Source organism: Protopterus annectens, chromosome 9.part0 (genome assembly GCF_019279795.1).
Source record: "Protopterus annectens isolate FY-2018-M chromosome 9.part0, PAN1.0, whole genome shotgun sequence".
Classification (NCBI taxonomy): domain Eukaryota; kingdom Metazoa; phylum Chordata; order Ceratodontiformes; family Protopteridae; genus Protopterus; species Protopterus annectens.
In genome coordinates this window covers 1,158,380,467-1,158,399,813 of record NC_056743.1, presented here as the reverse complement: position 1 = coordinate 1,158,399,813, position 19,347 = coordinate 1,158,380,467, and the positions used below count along the sequence as shown (strand labels likewise).

At 42.5% G+C, this 19,347-nt stretch overlaps 1 protein-coding gene across 2 annotated transcripts in view; it reads right to left on the bottom strand.

The window, feature by feature from the left end:
• Positions 1–431: 431 nt before the first annotated feature.
• Positions 432–19,347, bottom strand: part of CAPG (capping actin protein, gelsolin like) — a 315,146-nt gene continuing 296,230 nt past the window's right edge. For both annotated transcript variants that reach the window (XM_044084038.1, XM_044084039.1), the window contains one exon: positions 432–792. In XM_044084038.1, the coding sequence (XP_043939973.1) occupies positions 730–792 (63 nt within the window). In that variant the 3' untranslated portion in view covers positions 432–729. The remainder of the gene's footprint in view (positions 793–19,347) is intronic.

Genomic DNA, 19,347 nt, shown 5'->3' with positions numbered 1-19,347 from the left:
CTGGTGCACAGAGCTACTTATATTACTATGCACACTGTGCACTCTAGGACTCCTCGTCTCTGTCCTCCTGTGGGCTGAAGTAACTCAGACTTGATTTTATTAAGTGGAGTTATTGCAATCCCACCCCATGAAAAGTATGTGTTTCCTCTTTGGCTATTAGATTTTGTTAAATGGTTCATAACTTGACTATCATTTTGAACATTTTTTTTCAAACCAGCATTTTACCACCTTCTGGTTCTCAGCAAGATCATTTACATGCAGTAAACAAAGCTGGTTTTGTGGAAGTATAAGAATCAAATGTATTCATTAGCCTTGCATTATAACATTTTCAATTATGTTTTATATACAGATATATATGCATATAAATCAAAGTTATGTATGTTTGCAGTACCTCCTCATTAACAGAAAGAAACTTAGACAAAGAAACATGATAGAGATGTATATGAAAAGTTACTTTTATTAAAACGTTTTTCATATGTATTCCTCACCAGCAAAACACAGTACTGATGACCATAATGAATTATTTACAAATCAAGAACCAGACATGATTAAAAAGCAGTTCATTTATAATCTATTGACATGATATCAGTTATAAACTGATATTACTGAATGGAAAATATTTTCATCATGGAGGAATGTGCCAACTTATTTCACAATGTAAAAGTATGAATAACAATGAGTGTTTTATCACATTAACTGTAGACATGAGAATGCTCAGAGAAAATATCACTACCAGGTTTTGAAGAATTGTTTGAAGAGCACCGTCTCCCTCCCTTCTGGCAAAATCTCTACCTGAAATAAAAAAATGCATAGTACTTTCATTATTTAGTTGTAGCAAAACACTTTCTTTCACATTTCTGTCTGTCAGTGTTTCAAAAAAGCTGGAAAGAGGAAAACTGTACAGAGCATACCTTCAATTTGATTTTACTACAAATTTATCTTAAAGGCTGCATGAATGCATGTGTGAAGAAACCTGATATTAGCACAACAGCTATACTGTTGGCTAAAATTGTCACAATGACTTTATCCCAAATGCAGATAAATATATTCATAGTAACCTAGAGTGACAAGAACTGAAAAACATAGTCTCTCTGCAAGTCTGCTACATACTCCACCTGGGCGTTTGTACCTCCAAACCCATAGATGAGGTATATAATGAACTAAAAAAAATCACACCATAGTGGAGAATAGGGAAATGCTTTGATTCTGGCACAACACAGGTAGTTTCCTTTCTGCACTACCTTATGAATTCAGAAAGACATTGTGAGGTTGCCAGCCCGGCTATCTGGAATTGTGTAAATAATCATACTGTATGTCATTTGTGACTATTAATATGATCCATAGGCTTGTCTTACAAATGTAAGAGAACTATATGTTATATGTATATTAAATTAGTAGTGCAGAAGTGTGTATTGAAATGCATTTTATGTACTGCGCTTCACGAATGTAACCACAGTGTACCCTGAAGGAAAAGAGCAGAAATAGGTATAAACTATATGCCTGTGCAAATGTACATTTTCATAGTACAAGTTGGAACATACAGAGTTAACTTGCAAAACTCTAAGAAAATAAGTTGAAAAGTAAAGAGTTTTATGATGTGCTATAATGTTAGTTAATACAGCAAGAAGACAGGTTGTCTACAGCTAGAAGTTCTTTCTATTGTCATGAAAAACAGAAATAATTACTAGGTTTCAAACGTAGAGTGTTTTGATTGCTCTGTGACTTCCTAGCAGCTACACATCTGAGAGAGAGACGTATTTTTGACACAGAGGTGTTAATTTCTGTTGGTATCTGTTTAGCCTGGGAACTGGAGGCAAAGAGTGATGTCATCCTAGCTAACCCAGCAGTAATGTGCATTATTAATTTAAGAAATATCTCTTAGAGAAAGTCTGTGCATTTTGTATCTTGTCTTTGGACCTGAAAACATCTATTCAGCATTTCTCATCTGTATTTGCCTTGCTCTGTAAGTAAGATTTAGGTATAGTGTTTCTCTTAGAGATAGATAGGAATACAGTAGCATTAGTTTAGATAAGTAGAAAACACAGGTACCAGAGCGAAACACAGCTGTTGTAGTCCAAGCACATCCAAAAAGGACAGATCAATCCAGCATCAATACTTTTATTAGAACAGAACAAGTTCGGTAAGCACTTTCCCCAGCAAGGCTTTATCAAACCATGAATCCTCACTTACAATTGCTCATTATATACACAAAAAGGCGCCAAACCAAATCTTTAAAATTTAAAAAATTAAAGTGACAGCCCCCCTATTTATATAAAAAACATACCAGTGCAACAGGTAAACATATGTAAACATGTACTGATATAAACACACATATAGTCCACTCACTATAAACATATAAAAATGTTTATAAAAAAATGTATAAACATTTTTTAAATATAAAATGTTCATAACTACATACACATATTCATACTACTACCTAAGGCCTCTTGACTTTAAGAAGGGCTTCAGGGTTACCTTATCATTAAGGCCTCGATACAAATTTGCCCTGAACATAATTATCCATCTGGCCTCCTGTGTTTCAGTTTGATTCCTAATGTCAACACCTCTAGAGCTAGTAGATAATACCTCGATGACCCTGAAGGTAAACATATGCATATCACCCCTCTCTAATACATGCTTAGAGAGTGCATTAACAGTGGACTTGATTTGGATCTTAATCTGATATAAGTGCTCATGTGTCCTATCTCTAAGTCTCCTGTCTGTCTTACCAACATAATATCTTTCACATGCTGTACAAGTAGCAAGATAAACCACATGTTCAGACAGACAGTTGGCAGAGACATGAAAATCATGACTAACACCATACAGAGGGTGTGTGAAACTATCCCTAGAATCTATTATGTGACAAAAATTACATTGGTTACAGGGAAAAGTGTCTAACACATCATGATAATTCCCCCTCCCCTCACATTTGGGATAACACAATAATTTCTTCAAGTTAGATCTATTTTTATAGACAAAACATGGGGTGTCTCCTACTACCTCCCTAATACTGGGATCCACTGTCAACACCTCCCAGTGTGACCCAATAACATCTTTAACATTACCCACATCCCATTTCCCACATCCTTACTGTAAAAGAAGGGTATCCTAACACTATTACACTCAGCTTGAGCTTCTGAGTGCTCTGATTTTCCCTGGTTAGTAACGGTCTCCATAGAATCTGAAAAATAACGGGTGACCACTCCTCCTCTCAAAGTGGATAACCCACTGATACCCTTCTCAATCTCCTAACTTTTGTATGCCCTTAACCTAAACCTCTCACAGAGGTCATGCAACTCAGTGACAAAACCCACTTGGGAAGGATTATACCGGGATGTCCTTATGGCTTGACCTCTAATCACATTCTCAAACACATATTCTGGGTGCATACTATGTCTAGGCAGTAGAGCATTATGATGACATGACTTCCTAAATACTCCAGTATTCAACAACCCATTAGCCATCCTCTCTATCCACACATCTAAAAATGAAATCCATGTGTCGGAAAACTCATGCGTGAACTTCAAGACCTGAGAAAGACTATTCACTTTATTGAAGAATGTGACTAGTTCACCTGTGGTCCCTGTCCAGATGAAAAAAAGGTCATTCACAAAACGTCTGTAAAAGGGGACCCTTAGATGAAAATCAGCTAAGTCAAACAAACATTCCTCCTGCCAAGCGGCCATGTATAGGTTGGCGTAGCTATTGGCACAAGAAGTGCCCATAGCTACACCATCCCTCTGTAAATAACACTGAGAATCAAAACAAAAAATATTGTTCTCCAATACGACCTCCAAAAATAAAACTAGGAGATCCATAGTGGGGCTACTCAACTCCTTGTGATGACTAAGATAATCATGGACCCTTTGGATTCCTTCACCATTTGGAATCACTGTAAAAAGGGATTGAACATCCATTGTTACCATGAGATAGTTGGAATCCAGAGCTACTTTCTGCATAACTTACAGATATCTAACAGAAACAGATTCATATCCCTTAACACATATTCATTTGCATCCACAACTGGACGTAAAAACCTTTCGACATAAATGGAAAAAGGCTCAGTAGACCATCCTCTACCTGATACAATAGGCCTCATAGGAGGCCTACTGCCATCCTTATGTATCTTGGGGAGGCCCTGCATCAAAGGTATGAGGGGGTCACTGACTGACAAATATTCAGATAATCCCTCAGTAATGATATGACTCTTATATAAATCTTCAAGCATCATGGATACCCTATGTACATGCAACTCCACCGTTTCACACTCTATAGCATAGTAAAACCTTTCATCTCTCAACATTTGTTTCATGGTGTCCTTATAATACTCATAATCCATCACTACCACACTGCCCCCCCCCCCCTTATCAGCTGGTCTAATTGCTAGTGTACAATAATTTCTTATGGCTGTCAGAGCTTTCCTTTGTTTTAAGGTTAGATTCTCTCTCCTATTATTGCAATTACCCTCATCTTTTATCTTGTATAGATCATTCTCTACCAATCTGCTGAAAGCTGCTATAAGCGGTGGTGGATTAGGAACATATAGGCTGGGTTTCTTAAACCGTCTAACATTAAAGTCAAATGTCCTATCCTTAAACTCTAATTTCAAACACAAATTTCTAACAAACATCTTAAAATCAACTAATGTATCAGTGAAATCACTACAGCAAGTGGGAATAAAAGTTAGCCCTTTTGGCAGGACAGCAAATTCATCCTGAGTCAAAGGACGTGACGAAATGTTACACACTAGTGTGTCCCCTGTCTTCCCCCACATTTTCTTTAAACTGTGATTGGTCTGGGACTCGGCAGATAACTTCCTCTTCTGCTTACCCCTGCTCATTAATCTCATCCTCCCCCTCCCCTGTGTGAAACATTGATGAGGAAGGGGCAATCAGCATTGTTGACACCCTCACAGTGTTTGCCAACCAGTGAGTTAACTTGATCAGCATAATTAAACACCTTTCTTCGAACACTAGATCCATTAATTTTATCTACATTCCCTAAAATAGTGGTCTCAGCAGTCTTGCCAATCATCAGACCCGAAGGTCCTGCTGATTCCATTGAAACTACATCATCAACTGTCGATTCATTTGCACTCACTCATATATTGTCAACCATCACATTGTTACTAAAATCATTATTCACACCATTTTGACCTACATCAACTTGCAACCTCCCTTTATCAGGGACACTAACATTCTGTATACCCTCAGACCCCACAGTCCAGTTAACAGTGTTACAACTCACAACATCAGTTCTAGGCCATGTAAAGACCTGGCCAGATCTAAAGTCTCTAATGTCCCTTTGAAGCTTGTGGCGTTTCTGCTCAAATAAATGCTTCTCATATAGTAAATCATTGTCTGTCAATGATTCAACCACTTTATCCACTGCTTTTCTCGGGTATCAGTCATTCAATAACTTTTGTTGATTCCTTACAGAGACACACAAAGTATCCTCTTCAGGCATAAAAAATTAATTGAGGAGAGCCATATATTTAAGGCTTACCTCAATGTTCAACTGCTGACACCTGTATAGAAGTTCCGGATACATAGTCCCTGTTGTTGGCATCTTAAGGACCTTAAGTCTTCTCGGTACAATCCTCCTCTGCAGACAAACCTTGAAATGCTGCCACTGGGTTTGAAGCCTTTTCAGTGTCAATAAATCAGCTTCCAGTTTCTCAATGGCTGAGCGTAATTCCGCTCGATCAAATACCTCTTCGGATGCATCCGTGACCTCATCACTAACCGCCTCATACAGCAACAGTGGATTTACAGTCCCAGAAACACAGTTTAAAAAACAATCCACACATGATGAATACTCACTAGAAGTTGTTGGCACACAAGGCAGCTCAATAGAGCCTCTATCCCTTCCAGCCATGCCTCCTTAGAGTAGTAGCAGCAATATAAAGTAAAACCAATAAGTAGCAACTCCCAAGGAGTGAACGCTCCGTACAATCCAGCAATAAAAATAAGTAGAAAACACAGGTACTGGAGTGAAACACAGCTGTTGGTAGTCCAAGCACATCCAAAAAGGACAGATCAATCCAGCATCAATTCTTTTATTAGAACAACAGAACAAGTTCGGTAAGCACTTTCACCCAACAGGGCTTCATCAGACCATGAATCCTCACTTACAATTGCTCATTATATACACAAAAAGGCACCAAACTAAATCTTTAAAATTAAAAAAATTAAAGTGACAACCCCCCCCTGTTTATATAAAAAAACATACCAGTGCAACAGGTAAAAATATGTAAACATGTACTGATATAAACACATATAGTCCACTCACTATAAACATATAAAAATGTTTAAAACATTTTTTAAATATAAAATGTTCATAACTACATATACATATTCATACTACTACCTAAGACCTCTTGACTTTAAGAAGGGCTTCAGGGGTACCTTGTCATTAAGGCCTGGATACAAATCTGCCCTGAACCTAATTATCCATCTGGCCTCCTGTGTTTCAGTTCGATTCCTAATGTCACCAACTCTAGAGCTAGTAGATAATACCTCGATGACCCTGAAGGTAAATATATGCATATCACCCCTCTCTAATACATGTTTAGAGAGTGTATTAACAGTGGACTTGATCTTAATCTGATATAGGTGCTCACGTATCCTATCTCTAAGTCTCCTGTCTGTCTTACCGACATAATATCTTTCACATGCTGTACAAGTAGCAAAATAAACCACATGTTCAGACAGACATTTGGCAGAGACATCCCCAGACTAATTGTCTTGTTGACAGGATAAACTCTACACTCAAGATGATGCAACAGGCATTTGCAGACCAGTTTAAGAGGGAATGGGACAAATATTCGCCCCACCTATTGTTTGCTTACAGAATGGTTCCCCAAGAATCCACAGCTTTTTCACCCTTTGAGTTGCTGTATGGAAATAGGGTGAGGGGACCTCTAGATTTAATTTGAGATGCATGGGAAGGTAAATGTGAATCTCATAAGGAGTCTGTTGTGGCATACGTCCTAAACCTCAGGACAAGGCTCAGTGAACTCATGGGCTTGGCCCAGAAGAACCTGGCAGAAGCCCAACAGCAGAAAAAGGTCTGGTATGACAGGAATGGTCGAGCTAGAGAGTATGCTGTAGGGCAGCAGGTAATGGTTTTCATTCCTGTCAGACACAACAAGCTGCAGGCAGCCAGGGAGGGACCCTACAAGGTGGTAAGGAAGGTCAGTTTTGTTAACTATATGATAGAACTGCTAGGCAAGAGGCAAGGGCACAAATTGTACCATGTTAACATGATGTAACCTTACCATGACAGAGAGGTCCTCGTGCTGAGTATTTGCAGTGGATTGCAGGAGGAGTCTGAGGGGGGATCTGGTGATTGATCACCTCAGTGAGGCTCAGACTGACACCTCAGAGAAAGGGGTAGCAATGTCCCAGCAGCTATCCCCTACCCAGGTTCAAGAAATCCAAGCAGTGTCACAGGAGTTTGGGAACATGTTCACTGGGAAATCAGGGTGCACCCACAAACAGACTCTGAAGGAGGAGATACAGGAAACATTGGAACTAGGGGTAATTCAGGAGTCCAGCAGTCCCTGGGCCTCCCCAGTGGGGCTGGTACTAAAGGATGGCAGCAACAGGTTCTGTGTGGACTACAGGAAATGTAATAGTCACACAGAGTCAGATGCTTACCCCAAGCCTAGGACAGATGAAGCTCTAGAGCAGCTAGGTGGTGATAGGTATCTTACCACCACTGATCTTACCAAGGGTTACTGGCAGGTGCCCTTGACTCCCAGTGCTAGAGAGAGGTCAGCCTTTGTGAATCCTTTTGGTTTGTATGAGTTCACAAAGATAACCTTTCGGATGAAAATGCCCCAGCAGCTTTCCAGAGGCTGGTAGATCGTATCCTAGCAGGTGGAGAAGATTTTGTCTTTGCTTACCTAGATGATATTGTCATCTACAGCCATTCCTGGCAAGAGCCCCTTCAGCATGTCAGGGAGGTGCTGGGCAGACTGCAGAGGACAAGGTTGACTATTAAGCCCAAGAACTGTCAGGTCGGTACGGCAGAGGTCTCCTTCCTGGGACATAGAGTGGGGGTGATAAGATCAGGCCAGAACCTGCTAAAGTAGAAACCATTCAAGCATGGCCTGCCCCTGTTACCAAAAAGCAGGTGAGGGCATTTTTAGGGACAGCAGGGTACCATAGCTGCTCCCCTCACAGACCTGACAAAGAAAAACTGGCCAGATAAGGTAGTGTGGACCCCAGCATGTGAGCAGGCATTCCAGAAGCTTAAAGTAACTTTGGGAGGACCCCCTGTGTTAGCCAGTCCACATTACAGCAAATTATTTGTTGTGCAGGTGGATGCTTCAAACCATGGGGTAAGGGCAGTACTTAGCCAGATTTCTTCAGGGAGAAAAGAGCACCCAGTGGTTTATCTCAGTCATAGGCTCCAAACCAGGGAGGAATGCTTTGCAGCTGTAGAAAAGGAATGTCTAGCCATAGTGTGGGCACTGCAGAAACCTCAGTCTTATCTGTATGGAAGAAATTTCACTGTAGTGACAGACCACAATCCCTTAACATGGCTACATCAAGCCAGCCAGCAAAATGCCAAGTTACTAAGGTGGAGCCTAGGGTTGCAAGCATATGATATGACAGTGCAGCACCACAGTGGGGTTAGCAATGCCAACTCAGATGGGCTGTCAAGACAGGGAATGGGGTTAGCTATTCCCAGATAGGCTCAACCCTTTCAAGCAATGTTTCTCAATGGTCACTTGCAAAAATAGTCTGAGTTTTCGGGGGGGGGGGGGTTGTGAGGTTGCCAGACCAGCTAGCTGGAATTTTGAAAATAATCACATGTCATTTGTGAATATTAATATGATCCAAAGGCTTGTCTTACAAATATAAGAGAACTATATGTTATGTGTGTATTAATCTACTAGTGCAGAAGTGTGTGTTGAACTGTATGTTATGTACTGAACTTCAAGAATTTAACCACAGTGTACCCTGCTGGAAAAGACCAGAAATGGGTATAAATTATATAACTTTGTAAATGTATGTTTTCATAGTATAAGTTGGAATATACAGAGTTAACTTGCAAAACTCTAAGAAAAAAAGTTTAAAAAAAGAGTTTTATGATGTGCTATAAAGTTAGTTAATACAGGAAGAAGACAGGATGTCTACAGCTAGAAGTTCTTTCTACTATCTTGAAAAACATAAATAATTACTAGGTTTCAAATGTAAGAGTGTTTTTATTGCTCTGTGACTTCCTAGCAGCTACACATCTGAGAGATAAGTATTTTTGGCACAGAGGTGTTAAATTATGTCAGTATCTGTTTAGCATGGGAACTGGAGGCAGGTGACAAAGAGTGATGTCATCCTAGCTAACACAGCAGTAAAAAGAAGTTATGTCTTACCATAATGTTCCATCTGAGTTGTTGATCTTCTTCCAGTCATCACTGATGGGTTCGGTTCTGAGCCCTCAGAACCAAGTCGGCCTTATATCAAGCTTGCGTGCACCATAAACTCTCAAGCTAAGCTGCTACCCACAATGCCCTTTGCTCAGTTACCTCAGATCGAGTTTGCATGCAACATATAGAGAAAGAATAAGTCAGAGGCCATCTCTGTGCAGAAACCCTAATACACCACAAAGACCCAGAAGATCCGCCAGGAACCTTAGGTGGGGGTCGGTGGGAGAGTGTGATGACTGGAAGAAGATCAACAACTCAGATGGAACATTATGGTAAGACATAACTTCTTTATCTGAAGTTGTTAGTCTTCTTCCTATTCATCACTTATGGGACCAAGTCCCTAGCTACTTGGAGAACCTGGGAGGCCCTTATGGAAGAACATTCCTGAGAACAATTGAACCAAAGGCCGCTCTTCCTCTAGAGATCAGATCTAATTTGTAATGCTTGATAAAAGTGTGGGGCTTAGCCCAAATGGCAGCTGCACAAATGTCATCCATGGAGGCCCTAGAGTGGAAGGCAACAGATGCTGCAATAGCCCTAGTTGAGTGAGCTTTGACTTGGCCAGGCTTAGATCCCTCTGTAAGAAAACATGTGAAGACAATGCAATCCCTGAGCCATTTAGACACAGAAACCTTTGATACTGCACCTTCCATTCTAGGGCCCGCAAAGGAAATGAAAAGCTGGTCTGACTTGAGAAATGATTTAGTTCTGTCCAGATAAAAGTGCAATTGTCTATGAACATCCAGGGAATGAAGGCAGTATTTTCCTTTGTTAGAGTAATTTGGGAAAAACACAGGGAGTTCGATGGACTGGTTAATCAAAAAGAAATTATGGGTTAGTTCAAAGTGATACTCTGTCCTTATGAAAGATCAGATAAGGGCTCTTGATACATAAATAATGCTTGTAATTCAGAAATTTGTCTTGCTGAAGTTATAGCCACTAGGAATAAGGATTTCCATGATAAGAATTTTAGATCACAGGTGGCAGCCAGCTCAAATGGTGGCAGGGAGAGAGCCTGCAGAACCCAGGTCAAATTCCATGCCTCCACCGGCTGTCTGATGGGAGGCCTGCTGTGAAAAATACCTTTGAAGAAGGTCTTGCAAAGACGAGAGGAGATAAGTGGTACTCCTTCAGACCCATTATGGAAGTTGGAAATAGCTGCTAGATGGACTCAAATGGCAGAAGCCGATGCCCCTTTGTTGAACAGCTCAGCCAAATAATGAAGAATAGTGGCTATGGGGGCTGAGAATGGGTCTAGCTCCTGATTACATGACCAAAAAGAGAATCTTTTCCATTTATCCCTGTAACGTTTTCTGGTGGATGGTTTATGAGAAGCCAAAATAATATCCCGGACAGGTGAAGAAAGGGTTTCTGCCTGGCAACTAACGGAAGTGGAGAAACCAAGCTGTCAGCTTGAGGGTGGACAGATTTGGGGGAGTCAGCCCTTGTGGGTGAGAAATTAGGTTCTGACGAGTGTCTAGGATCCAAGGAAGTTGTAACAGATGAGGTAAAAGGAAGGGGAACCGCACTTTCCAAGGAGGTTGTAACAGATGAGGTCAAAGGAAGGGGAACCACACTTGGCGAGGCCAGAACAGAGTGATGAGGATCACTTTGCTTCTCAACCAAATGACCTTCCATAGAACAAGGGGAATCAAAGGAATTGGAAGGTAAGCATAAAGAAGACCTGTCAGCCAATTGTGGACTAGAGCGTCTCTCGGTGAGTCCTCGAGAGGGGCAAAAAGGGCAAAGTAGCTGCTGCATTTTGTATTTGAAGGGGAGGCAAAAAGGTCGCAGCATGGCTGGTTCCAGCAGCTGAAAGTTTCCGTCGCCACACTTGGGTTGAGAGACCACTCGTGAGGATGAAGGATGCATCTGCTCAGTCTGTCCGCAATCATGTTGGAGCTCCCTGGGATATGCGTTGCGATCAGGAAGCGGCGTGGTTGGAAGCTATTTCCCATTGCCAGATTCTCATAGCTTCATGACAAAGGGGGTAAGACTTGGTTCCTCCCTGTTTGTTTATGCACCAGACATGTTGTCCGACTGGACAGCAATCGTTCCAGAAGGAAGAAGTGGATGAAAAGCTTGCAATGCCAACAGCATCGCTCTTAACTCCAGGACACTGATATGCAAATTGACCTCTACATCAGACCACGTGCCTTGGACTGACTTTCCCTGGAAGTGGCCTCCCCACCCCATTAGGGAAGCATCTGTGGTCACCATGGCACTGGGCTGTGGAACCTGGAAGGGACAACACCAAAGATTTTCATCTGTACTCATCCACCAGAGGAGATCTTGTTTGCAAATGGTGGTGATGAGGATCTTTGAGCTCAGGGGGTGGAGATTGGGTATCCACTGGGCCTGAAGGAGCCACTGTGTTAATCTCATCTGTAGTCTGGCTAAGGGAACTATGGGGATGGCTGCAGCCATAGATTGCAAGGCTTGAAGAATCTCCCTTGCAGACACCTTGCTTTGACAGAGTATCACCTGAACTTGTGCCCTGAGTCTCTGAAGCCTGTGGAGAGGAAGTGAGATTAGGCTTGACTGCGTCTTGAATACTGCCCCTATGAATTCCAGTTGTTGTGATGGTGGAAGGTATGATTTTTCCCAGTGTATGGTGATGCCTAATGACTCTACTAGAGCCAATGTGTAGCAGAGGGCCCTGACCAGAAAACGCTTGGTGGGGACGGAGAGGAGCCAATCGTCCAGATATGGAAACACCTGGAATCCCTGAAGTCTCAGATGAGCTGTTACCACTGCAAGACATTTCGTGAACACTCAGGGGGCTGTCGAGAGACCAAAAGGCAGAGTTCTGAATTGATAGTGATTGGCTCCCAACTGGAAGAGAAGGAGGCTCCTGGAGTGCTTGTCCATCTTGATATGGTAATATGCATCCTGGAGATCTAATGAGCACATCCACACATCCTCCCGCAGAAAGGGGAGGATGGATTGAATCGTGACCATGCGGAACTTGGTCTGAACTACTGATTTGTTTAATTGACTGAGATCCAGAATGGGTCTCCAGTCCCCTGTTTTCTTTGGCACCAAAAAGAATCTTGAGTAGAACCCTGATCCACACTGATCTGAGGGGACCTGTTGGATGGCTCATTTTTGAAGTAGCTTCCGTATTTCAGAAGCTGCCTCTTCCCTTTGACTGGGTGGAACATCAGGAAGGGATTTCAGAGGGCTTGGATAGGATATTAGTGGAATATGGTAGCCTCTAGTAATGATTCTCTGCACCCACTGATCGTTCGTAATGGATAGCCAGGCAGCTTGGCGCAGAGAAAAACTTGTCCCAACTGCTTCCAGAGGAAAGCAATCAGGCAGCACCTCAGGAGCATTGATATGGTCTACCTGAGAAGGAATCTCTAAAGCCCTGGTTCTGGGGACCCCCTCTGCCCCAAAAGGGACTTCTTCCATTATTGGAACCCCCTCTGCCTCTGGGGGAGTCCTCACCATGTGCGTCTCGGAAAGGACCTTGAGACTTCTTGTGCCACATCTTTCTGCTCCTCTGATTTCTGGAGAAGGAACGCTGAGGTTTGGAAAAGCATAGGCCAATGGCAGACAACATCTTCATGTCTTGCTCACACCTGGCTAGTGTATCCTTGACCTTAGCACCAAACAGAGCTGAAGGCTCAATAGTGGCATTTAGAAATGAAGACTTGAAGGAGGCCGCGAGGTCACAGATGTGCATCCAGGTGTGACGTCTCATGACTACGCCTGCACCTGCAACTCTAGCTGCTCCTTTGGCTGTGTGTGACAGCAACCTCATGGATGAATTAGATATGGATTCTAGGGTGGCAAGTTGGGAAGCAACTTTATGTCATGCTCCATCCGATACTTGACCCGCAAGGGTTCCAGAGAGTTCGGAGATAAGATCTCTTTGGAGCCTTGTAAAATGTGCCAGAAAGTTCAGAGACTTAACCATGAAGGTCGCTGATGCAAAGACTCACTTCCTTAACCTGTCCACTGCCCAGGACTCTCTATTGGGTAGGTGAACAGCAGTAATCTCTTCTGCAAGGTCCTTTTTTGTGGCAGCCAGCACCACCATTGCATCCACTGGCAAGCCTCTGGGCCAATGGGGTTGATCCTCTGGAGGGGAGAATACTTTGTCTGATCTCCTGGGGATGGCCTTAATGGAGTCACGGTTCTTGCAAGCCCATTGCATGATGAGTTTAACCAACTCATCGTCGGGGGGGGGTCACCCAAGAAGTAGAGGGCCGAGAGCGAAAGGCCTGCAGGAATACAGATTCCTCTGAGGAAGGGGTTGAGGACTTCCAATCACCCCTCTGTTTCAAGATTTCCATGATGTCCCCAAAGGAGATATTGTCAGGGGGTAACCATGGGGACCCTTCCCCATCATCGTAGTCCGTATCCTCCATGATGGACTCCAGGGAGTCTGTGTGTTTCCTCTTACACACCCGTTTCTGGGGGGATTCTTCAGTGAGAACATCCGAAGAAGACTTGGAAAGTGAAATGCCATGGACAGGGGTCTCCTGGGCCTTGCACTCTCAGAGTCCTGGGGGAAGTGGCCTTTGACAGCTGTGGCTCAGAGAGAACTGGGGGAATAACCATCTGTGGAGGATTGCTGGCAGCAAGTGCCTTCTCCATCACCTGGAAAGTGGGCCCACCCAAAGAGGAATGGGAGCCCAGAACCGAAGAAGACAAAATCGGAACCGGGGCCATACCCCACTTCAGATGGTCCATCCCAGGGGACGGAGCTTCAATCAAGCTCGGAGAGGTAGACACTCTCTGATCCAGAGTTGGGGCCAACACAACCATCGGAACCGACACCGGAACCGGGGACACCACCCCCCCAAGCATGAGACTGAAGAAGGGTGGGTTCTGACGGAACCAGCACCCAAAGGGATCTCGGAGCCTCAGACAGAGTTGTTGTCAGCGCTGAGGAAGGAATTCCTCTAGTAAAAGCTGGATAGATGAGCCTTGGAACCGAGGGGTCCAAGTGAGGAGAGTAAGTAGGGGTTGCTGGAGAAATAGACCCAAAGCCAGGAGTTGAATAGGATCTAGGTGGATTTGAGATTCCCCTAGCAGTCAGCAGCTGATCAAAAAGGTGCACCACATCTAGTTTGGAAAGGCTCCTGGTGGATCTCACTGAAGCACCTGAGGGGGAGTCAGGCAAGGCCAAAAAGGGGCTGCAGGCCTGTCGGCAAATGGGTTCACATTGGATGAGTATCGGGTCCATGGTGCATCACAGAATGGCACTGACAATTCCAATTTTGCAACAGGTAATAAAGGTATGGTTGGAGCCGTGAATGGGCTCAGAGCAGAAGTCACTATGGGGTGGATGACAGGAACGGTTCCGAGGTAGTTGTTGGAGCTGATATCGGAGTTAAAATGGACGAACTCGGTGGCAATAAAGATGTCGATACATTGGTTGGTACCAAAGCTGAAGGCAGTGTCGTAATTGTCGGTGCCGGGATGGACGCCGACGAGGCTACCTCGGTAAACTTCACTGGAACCGAGCTCAGAGCCGATGTGGTAGTCAGCACCGAGGAGGCAGAACGATGTTCAGAAGAGGACTTATGGGTCTTGTGCTTGTGACCCTTACCTCTATCACCGGCCGGTGAAGAGGGGTCTGATCGAGGACGTTTCTTGTCTGAAGGAGGGGGTGAGACCTCCATCGTAGAAATGGCCACCAAAAAAGGTGAAGCAAGCACGCCCTTTAAAATAAGTTTGTTACGACATTCATTCAGCACCGCTGACTGAAACTAGCACAGATATCACATGGGGGTTTCACCGACAAATGCGGAACCCCCAAACAGTATACACATTCTTCATGGAGGTCACTATTCAGCAGTTTACTACTGCAAGAAGAGCAGTGTTTAAACCCTGTAGTTCCCTTCTTTTCAGACATCCCAGAACACACTCTCACACACAAGGGAAAGAGAGAGGAAAGAGAGGAAATGAAGGAGAAAAAAAGCAAATGCCAACAATGGTAACAAGATACTGTAAAGGTAGAAAGTTATGAATACCAAGAAATTACCAACAATGGTAAGAGAGAAATACCTGTGGGTAGAGCTGAAGCAATATAGAACAAGAACAATTTAAAAAAGGAGCAAAAACTTTTTCAAACCAGTAAATATATCTGAAAAAAGCACTTAGCTGGAGAGCTCGGTGAAATGCTGCTACATGGCTGTGCGGCAAACGAGATCTGAGGTAACTGAGCAAAGGCCATTGTGGGTAGCAGCTTAGCTTGAGAGTTTTTGATGCACGCAAGCTTGGTATAAGGCCCACTCAGTTCAGAGGGCTTGAAACCAAACCCATCAGTGATGAATAGGAAGATTAACAACTTCAGACTGTATATTATTAACTTAAGAACTATCTCTCAGAAAAGTCTGTGCATTTTGTATCTTCCCTTTGGATCTGAAAACATCCATTCAGCACTTCTCATCTGTATTTGCCTTGCTCTGTAAGTAAGATTTAGGTATAGTATTTCTCTTAGGAGACAGATAGGAATATAGTAGGATTAGTTTAGATATTTTTTGTTTATTTGAGATCCTGCAATGTTGTTTTAAAATATTTCCTGTGATTCTGAACTCTGTCACTGTATTGAGTTATTGTGTATTGTCTTGTTCTTTTATTATTTATTAAATATATTTAAATATTTTAATTGTAGCTGGTTTGTTTAGAAATATTTAAGCTCTTAGCGTACTTGCATATGTACTTGGTGACACTGTATAGGCCACTGAATTAGTCTTGGTTACACCATTTGCATAATAGTAACATTACACAGTTGAACTGTTCACCCTTTGTAAGGACCTTACAGTAGCTGATAAATAGCTGGTTGGTGGCAGTTATAACTACCTTTTAGTCTGGGCAGAAGGGGGCATAGCTAGTAAACCTTTGCCAGCCTTCCTCAGGAGTGTCTGTCTGTATATAAATCAAATCTCAAAGTGGTGTGTGTCAGCTATTTGGGCAAGGGTATGAAGCACTGGTTGGACAGACAGTGTGCTGGAGGTTTTGGCTTGACCATGCGGCTGAGATCTTAACCCTATAGCTGTGCCAGTGGGGAGTCTTAAAGGGGATCTGGAGAGAGAGGGAGAAACCAGTCCTAGACTGACAGTGATCTCTGTCTGCTCTTAAGGGAAGTTGAACTTTACTGTTGTGTACTTGTCATCCTCCCAATGTGCATGCCCCTCAATGGTGATAGTGGTGAGGATTGAGGCTCCTTGATTACTGTGCCAGTGCAGGGGCATCACAGGCATATTTTTTTAAACACAGTAATAGAAACTCTATAGTTCGTTTAGCTGAATTTCTAAAGAATGTAATTACCGTAAGCTATCCCTCAAATATGTTCACAGTGTAGCAAGGATCATATGTTGATATAACAGACACAGTTAACCCATGTTATACTGCAAACATAAAAATATATAACATGTAGACAAGATACAGTCATGCTACAGAAATGGTGCAGAAAGGTGCTAGAAATATAAAAGATTTCCCTTGTCAGTGAAACTGCAAAACTGGAAAAAATGAAGTATTACACACACACACACACACACACACACATATATATATATATATATATATATATATATATATATATATGAATAATAGGTTTGAAAGTGACATTTGTCTGCACCCTCTTGTATAGCATTCTCCTGCAGTCTTACATCATACTTTTGATTTCAGTCTTATTATATTGGCCTCAACAGTGAATCATCATACAGTTCAGTCACTACTAACAAGAGATTTGCTTGCCCTTATCTGCCCACTACACCATAATTCTCGCACAATACAACAGCCATTATATTATCAATATAGCAGCTTGTAGAAGGTTAAAATTCTTCATTGTTATGAACTTTTCCTTACTGTTCCAAGTTTTTAGTCTTTTCTTTAATTGGCTGTCATCTAATGATGAATAATGCGGTTAGTACATGCTGCATACCCACTACCATTTCCCATGTCCCTCAACCTTGAGTGACAACTCAGTTACTTTTATAACTTCTGTCTCCTCTTTTCTCTTCCATACAGGTACTACTTTTCATCCAATCATATAGCAACTGACAGTTTGTCTCTGATATGACAAATTACATCCTTCTATCTTGCTACTCTGTCCTTGTTTGAGTGTCATATACTATGGGATAACCACATCTCAGTCACATGTGGTTTAAGTTATTCCTACTGTTTTTGCTCATTCTTCTACTACCTACCAGCTGCTCCAACATTTCTTGCCCACATTTTGCCATCATTGAGCAAGGCTCTGCATCCCTCAAGCCCTCATGTTGGTTTCTCACCTTCCCCCTTGTTACCAGTGTCATCATCATGTTCCCTTCTCCTGCATTACTCTTATCCTGCTTTCCCTTGTTTTGCCTTTACCTCTCCCTTCAACCTAAACATAAAAGGTAGCTTTGCACTAATACACATTTCCAGCTTGACACTATAAACCTGTCTTGGATGAGGTGGAGCCTATCCTTTACATACAGATCTTCCACATCCCCCATGTCTCCCCAGACACCTAGTATCTTCTGCTCTGATTCATGATCCATTCTAGTCTCTCCTGCCTGGCCCTGGGTATTGGTAGCACTTCACAGAACACTACCATGTTCCCTACTTCCTTAAACCTTTCAGCTAATTTTTAGTTCCTAATGACTGTTTCAATAGTGGCTTTTGCAAGGTCCTGTGCACTCAGATGGATCTGTGTGTAGATACTCCCCGCCTCTCAAGAGTACCATGACCACTACTGATATTGCTTTCTGGGACCACTGTAATTGCAAACAGGCTCCCAAGTAATCATTTACCTTAGCCCCAGCTGATAAAAATCCTTCTGCCTGTCTTTGGCTGGCCCCTTATCATTTCTCTTCATCCGATCTGCTTCTATTCTCCTATGCTTTATCATGATCATCATCATCACAGTCCTCCTCCTCCTTTTTCTCCATTTTTCTACATGGGGTCAGGTTTGCATGTTAACTGTCACAAACTCTCTCAATTCAATGCCACACTCCTGGCTTCTAAGACACTCATGCTTGACTGTCACAGATCTTCTCTCACACAATCCATCCACCTCTTTGCTGGATGTCCTCATTTCCTCTAACTTTCTTCCTGTCTGTCCCAAAACATCTTCACAAGATTTTCTTCTGCTTTTCTGTACGCATCCAAACCACCATAATGTGTTCTCTTTGATCTTTTTTGCAATTTCAGCAACTTTGGCTTCTCCTCTTATGTTCTTATTTCTTCCTTTGTCCCACAGTGTGCATCCTATCACTCTTTTCAGACACTTCATTTCCATCACTTCTAGCTTCCTCATCTGCTCTATCTTTACTACCCAGGTTTATGTACCATATAGTAGTACTGGTTGTACCACTGTTTTGTACACCTTATTTTTTTATCTTCTTTGGCATTCTTCTGTTATAGACTACACCTGACACTCTATGCCAATTGGCTGCAGCTCTTCCTTCTAGCTCTGACCTCTTCATTCAGACTTCCCTTCTCATCAACTACCCCTCCCAGATAATTGAAGCTATTAACCTGTTCCACTATCATCCCTTCTACCTCAATTTTCAGCTTCTTCTGATTTCTCCAATTTGCTGCCATTACCACTGTCCAATCAGTACTTAGTTTCATCCCATGTGCCTTCAGTTTTGCAATCTATTCCCCTATCCTTTTCTGAAGTTCTTGCTCAGAATTTGCCTGTAATGCCACATCGTCTGCATACAGCAACTTTGTTGATCTGTCCTCTCTGACCTGTTTGTTAATGTAGTCTATCACCAATATGAGAAGCAGTAGGCTCAGAGCTGAACCTTGATGTACATCCACTTCCAATGGGAATCCCTCTGTGAGACCAAACAGTGTTAGTACTTGAGTAATTGGGTCCTTCTACATAGGCCACACTAATTCTACAAGTGTTTCTGGGATTTTGAACCACCTCAGTACTGCCCAAACTGGATTTT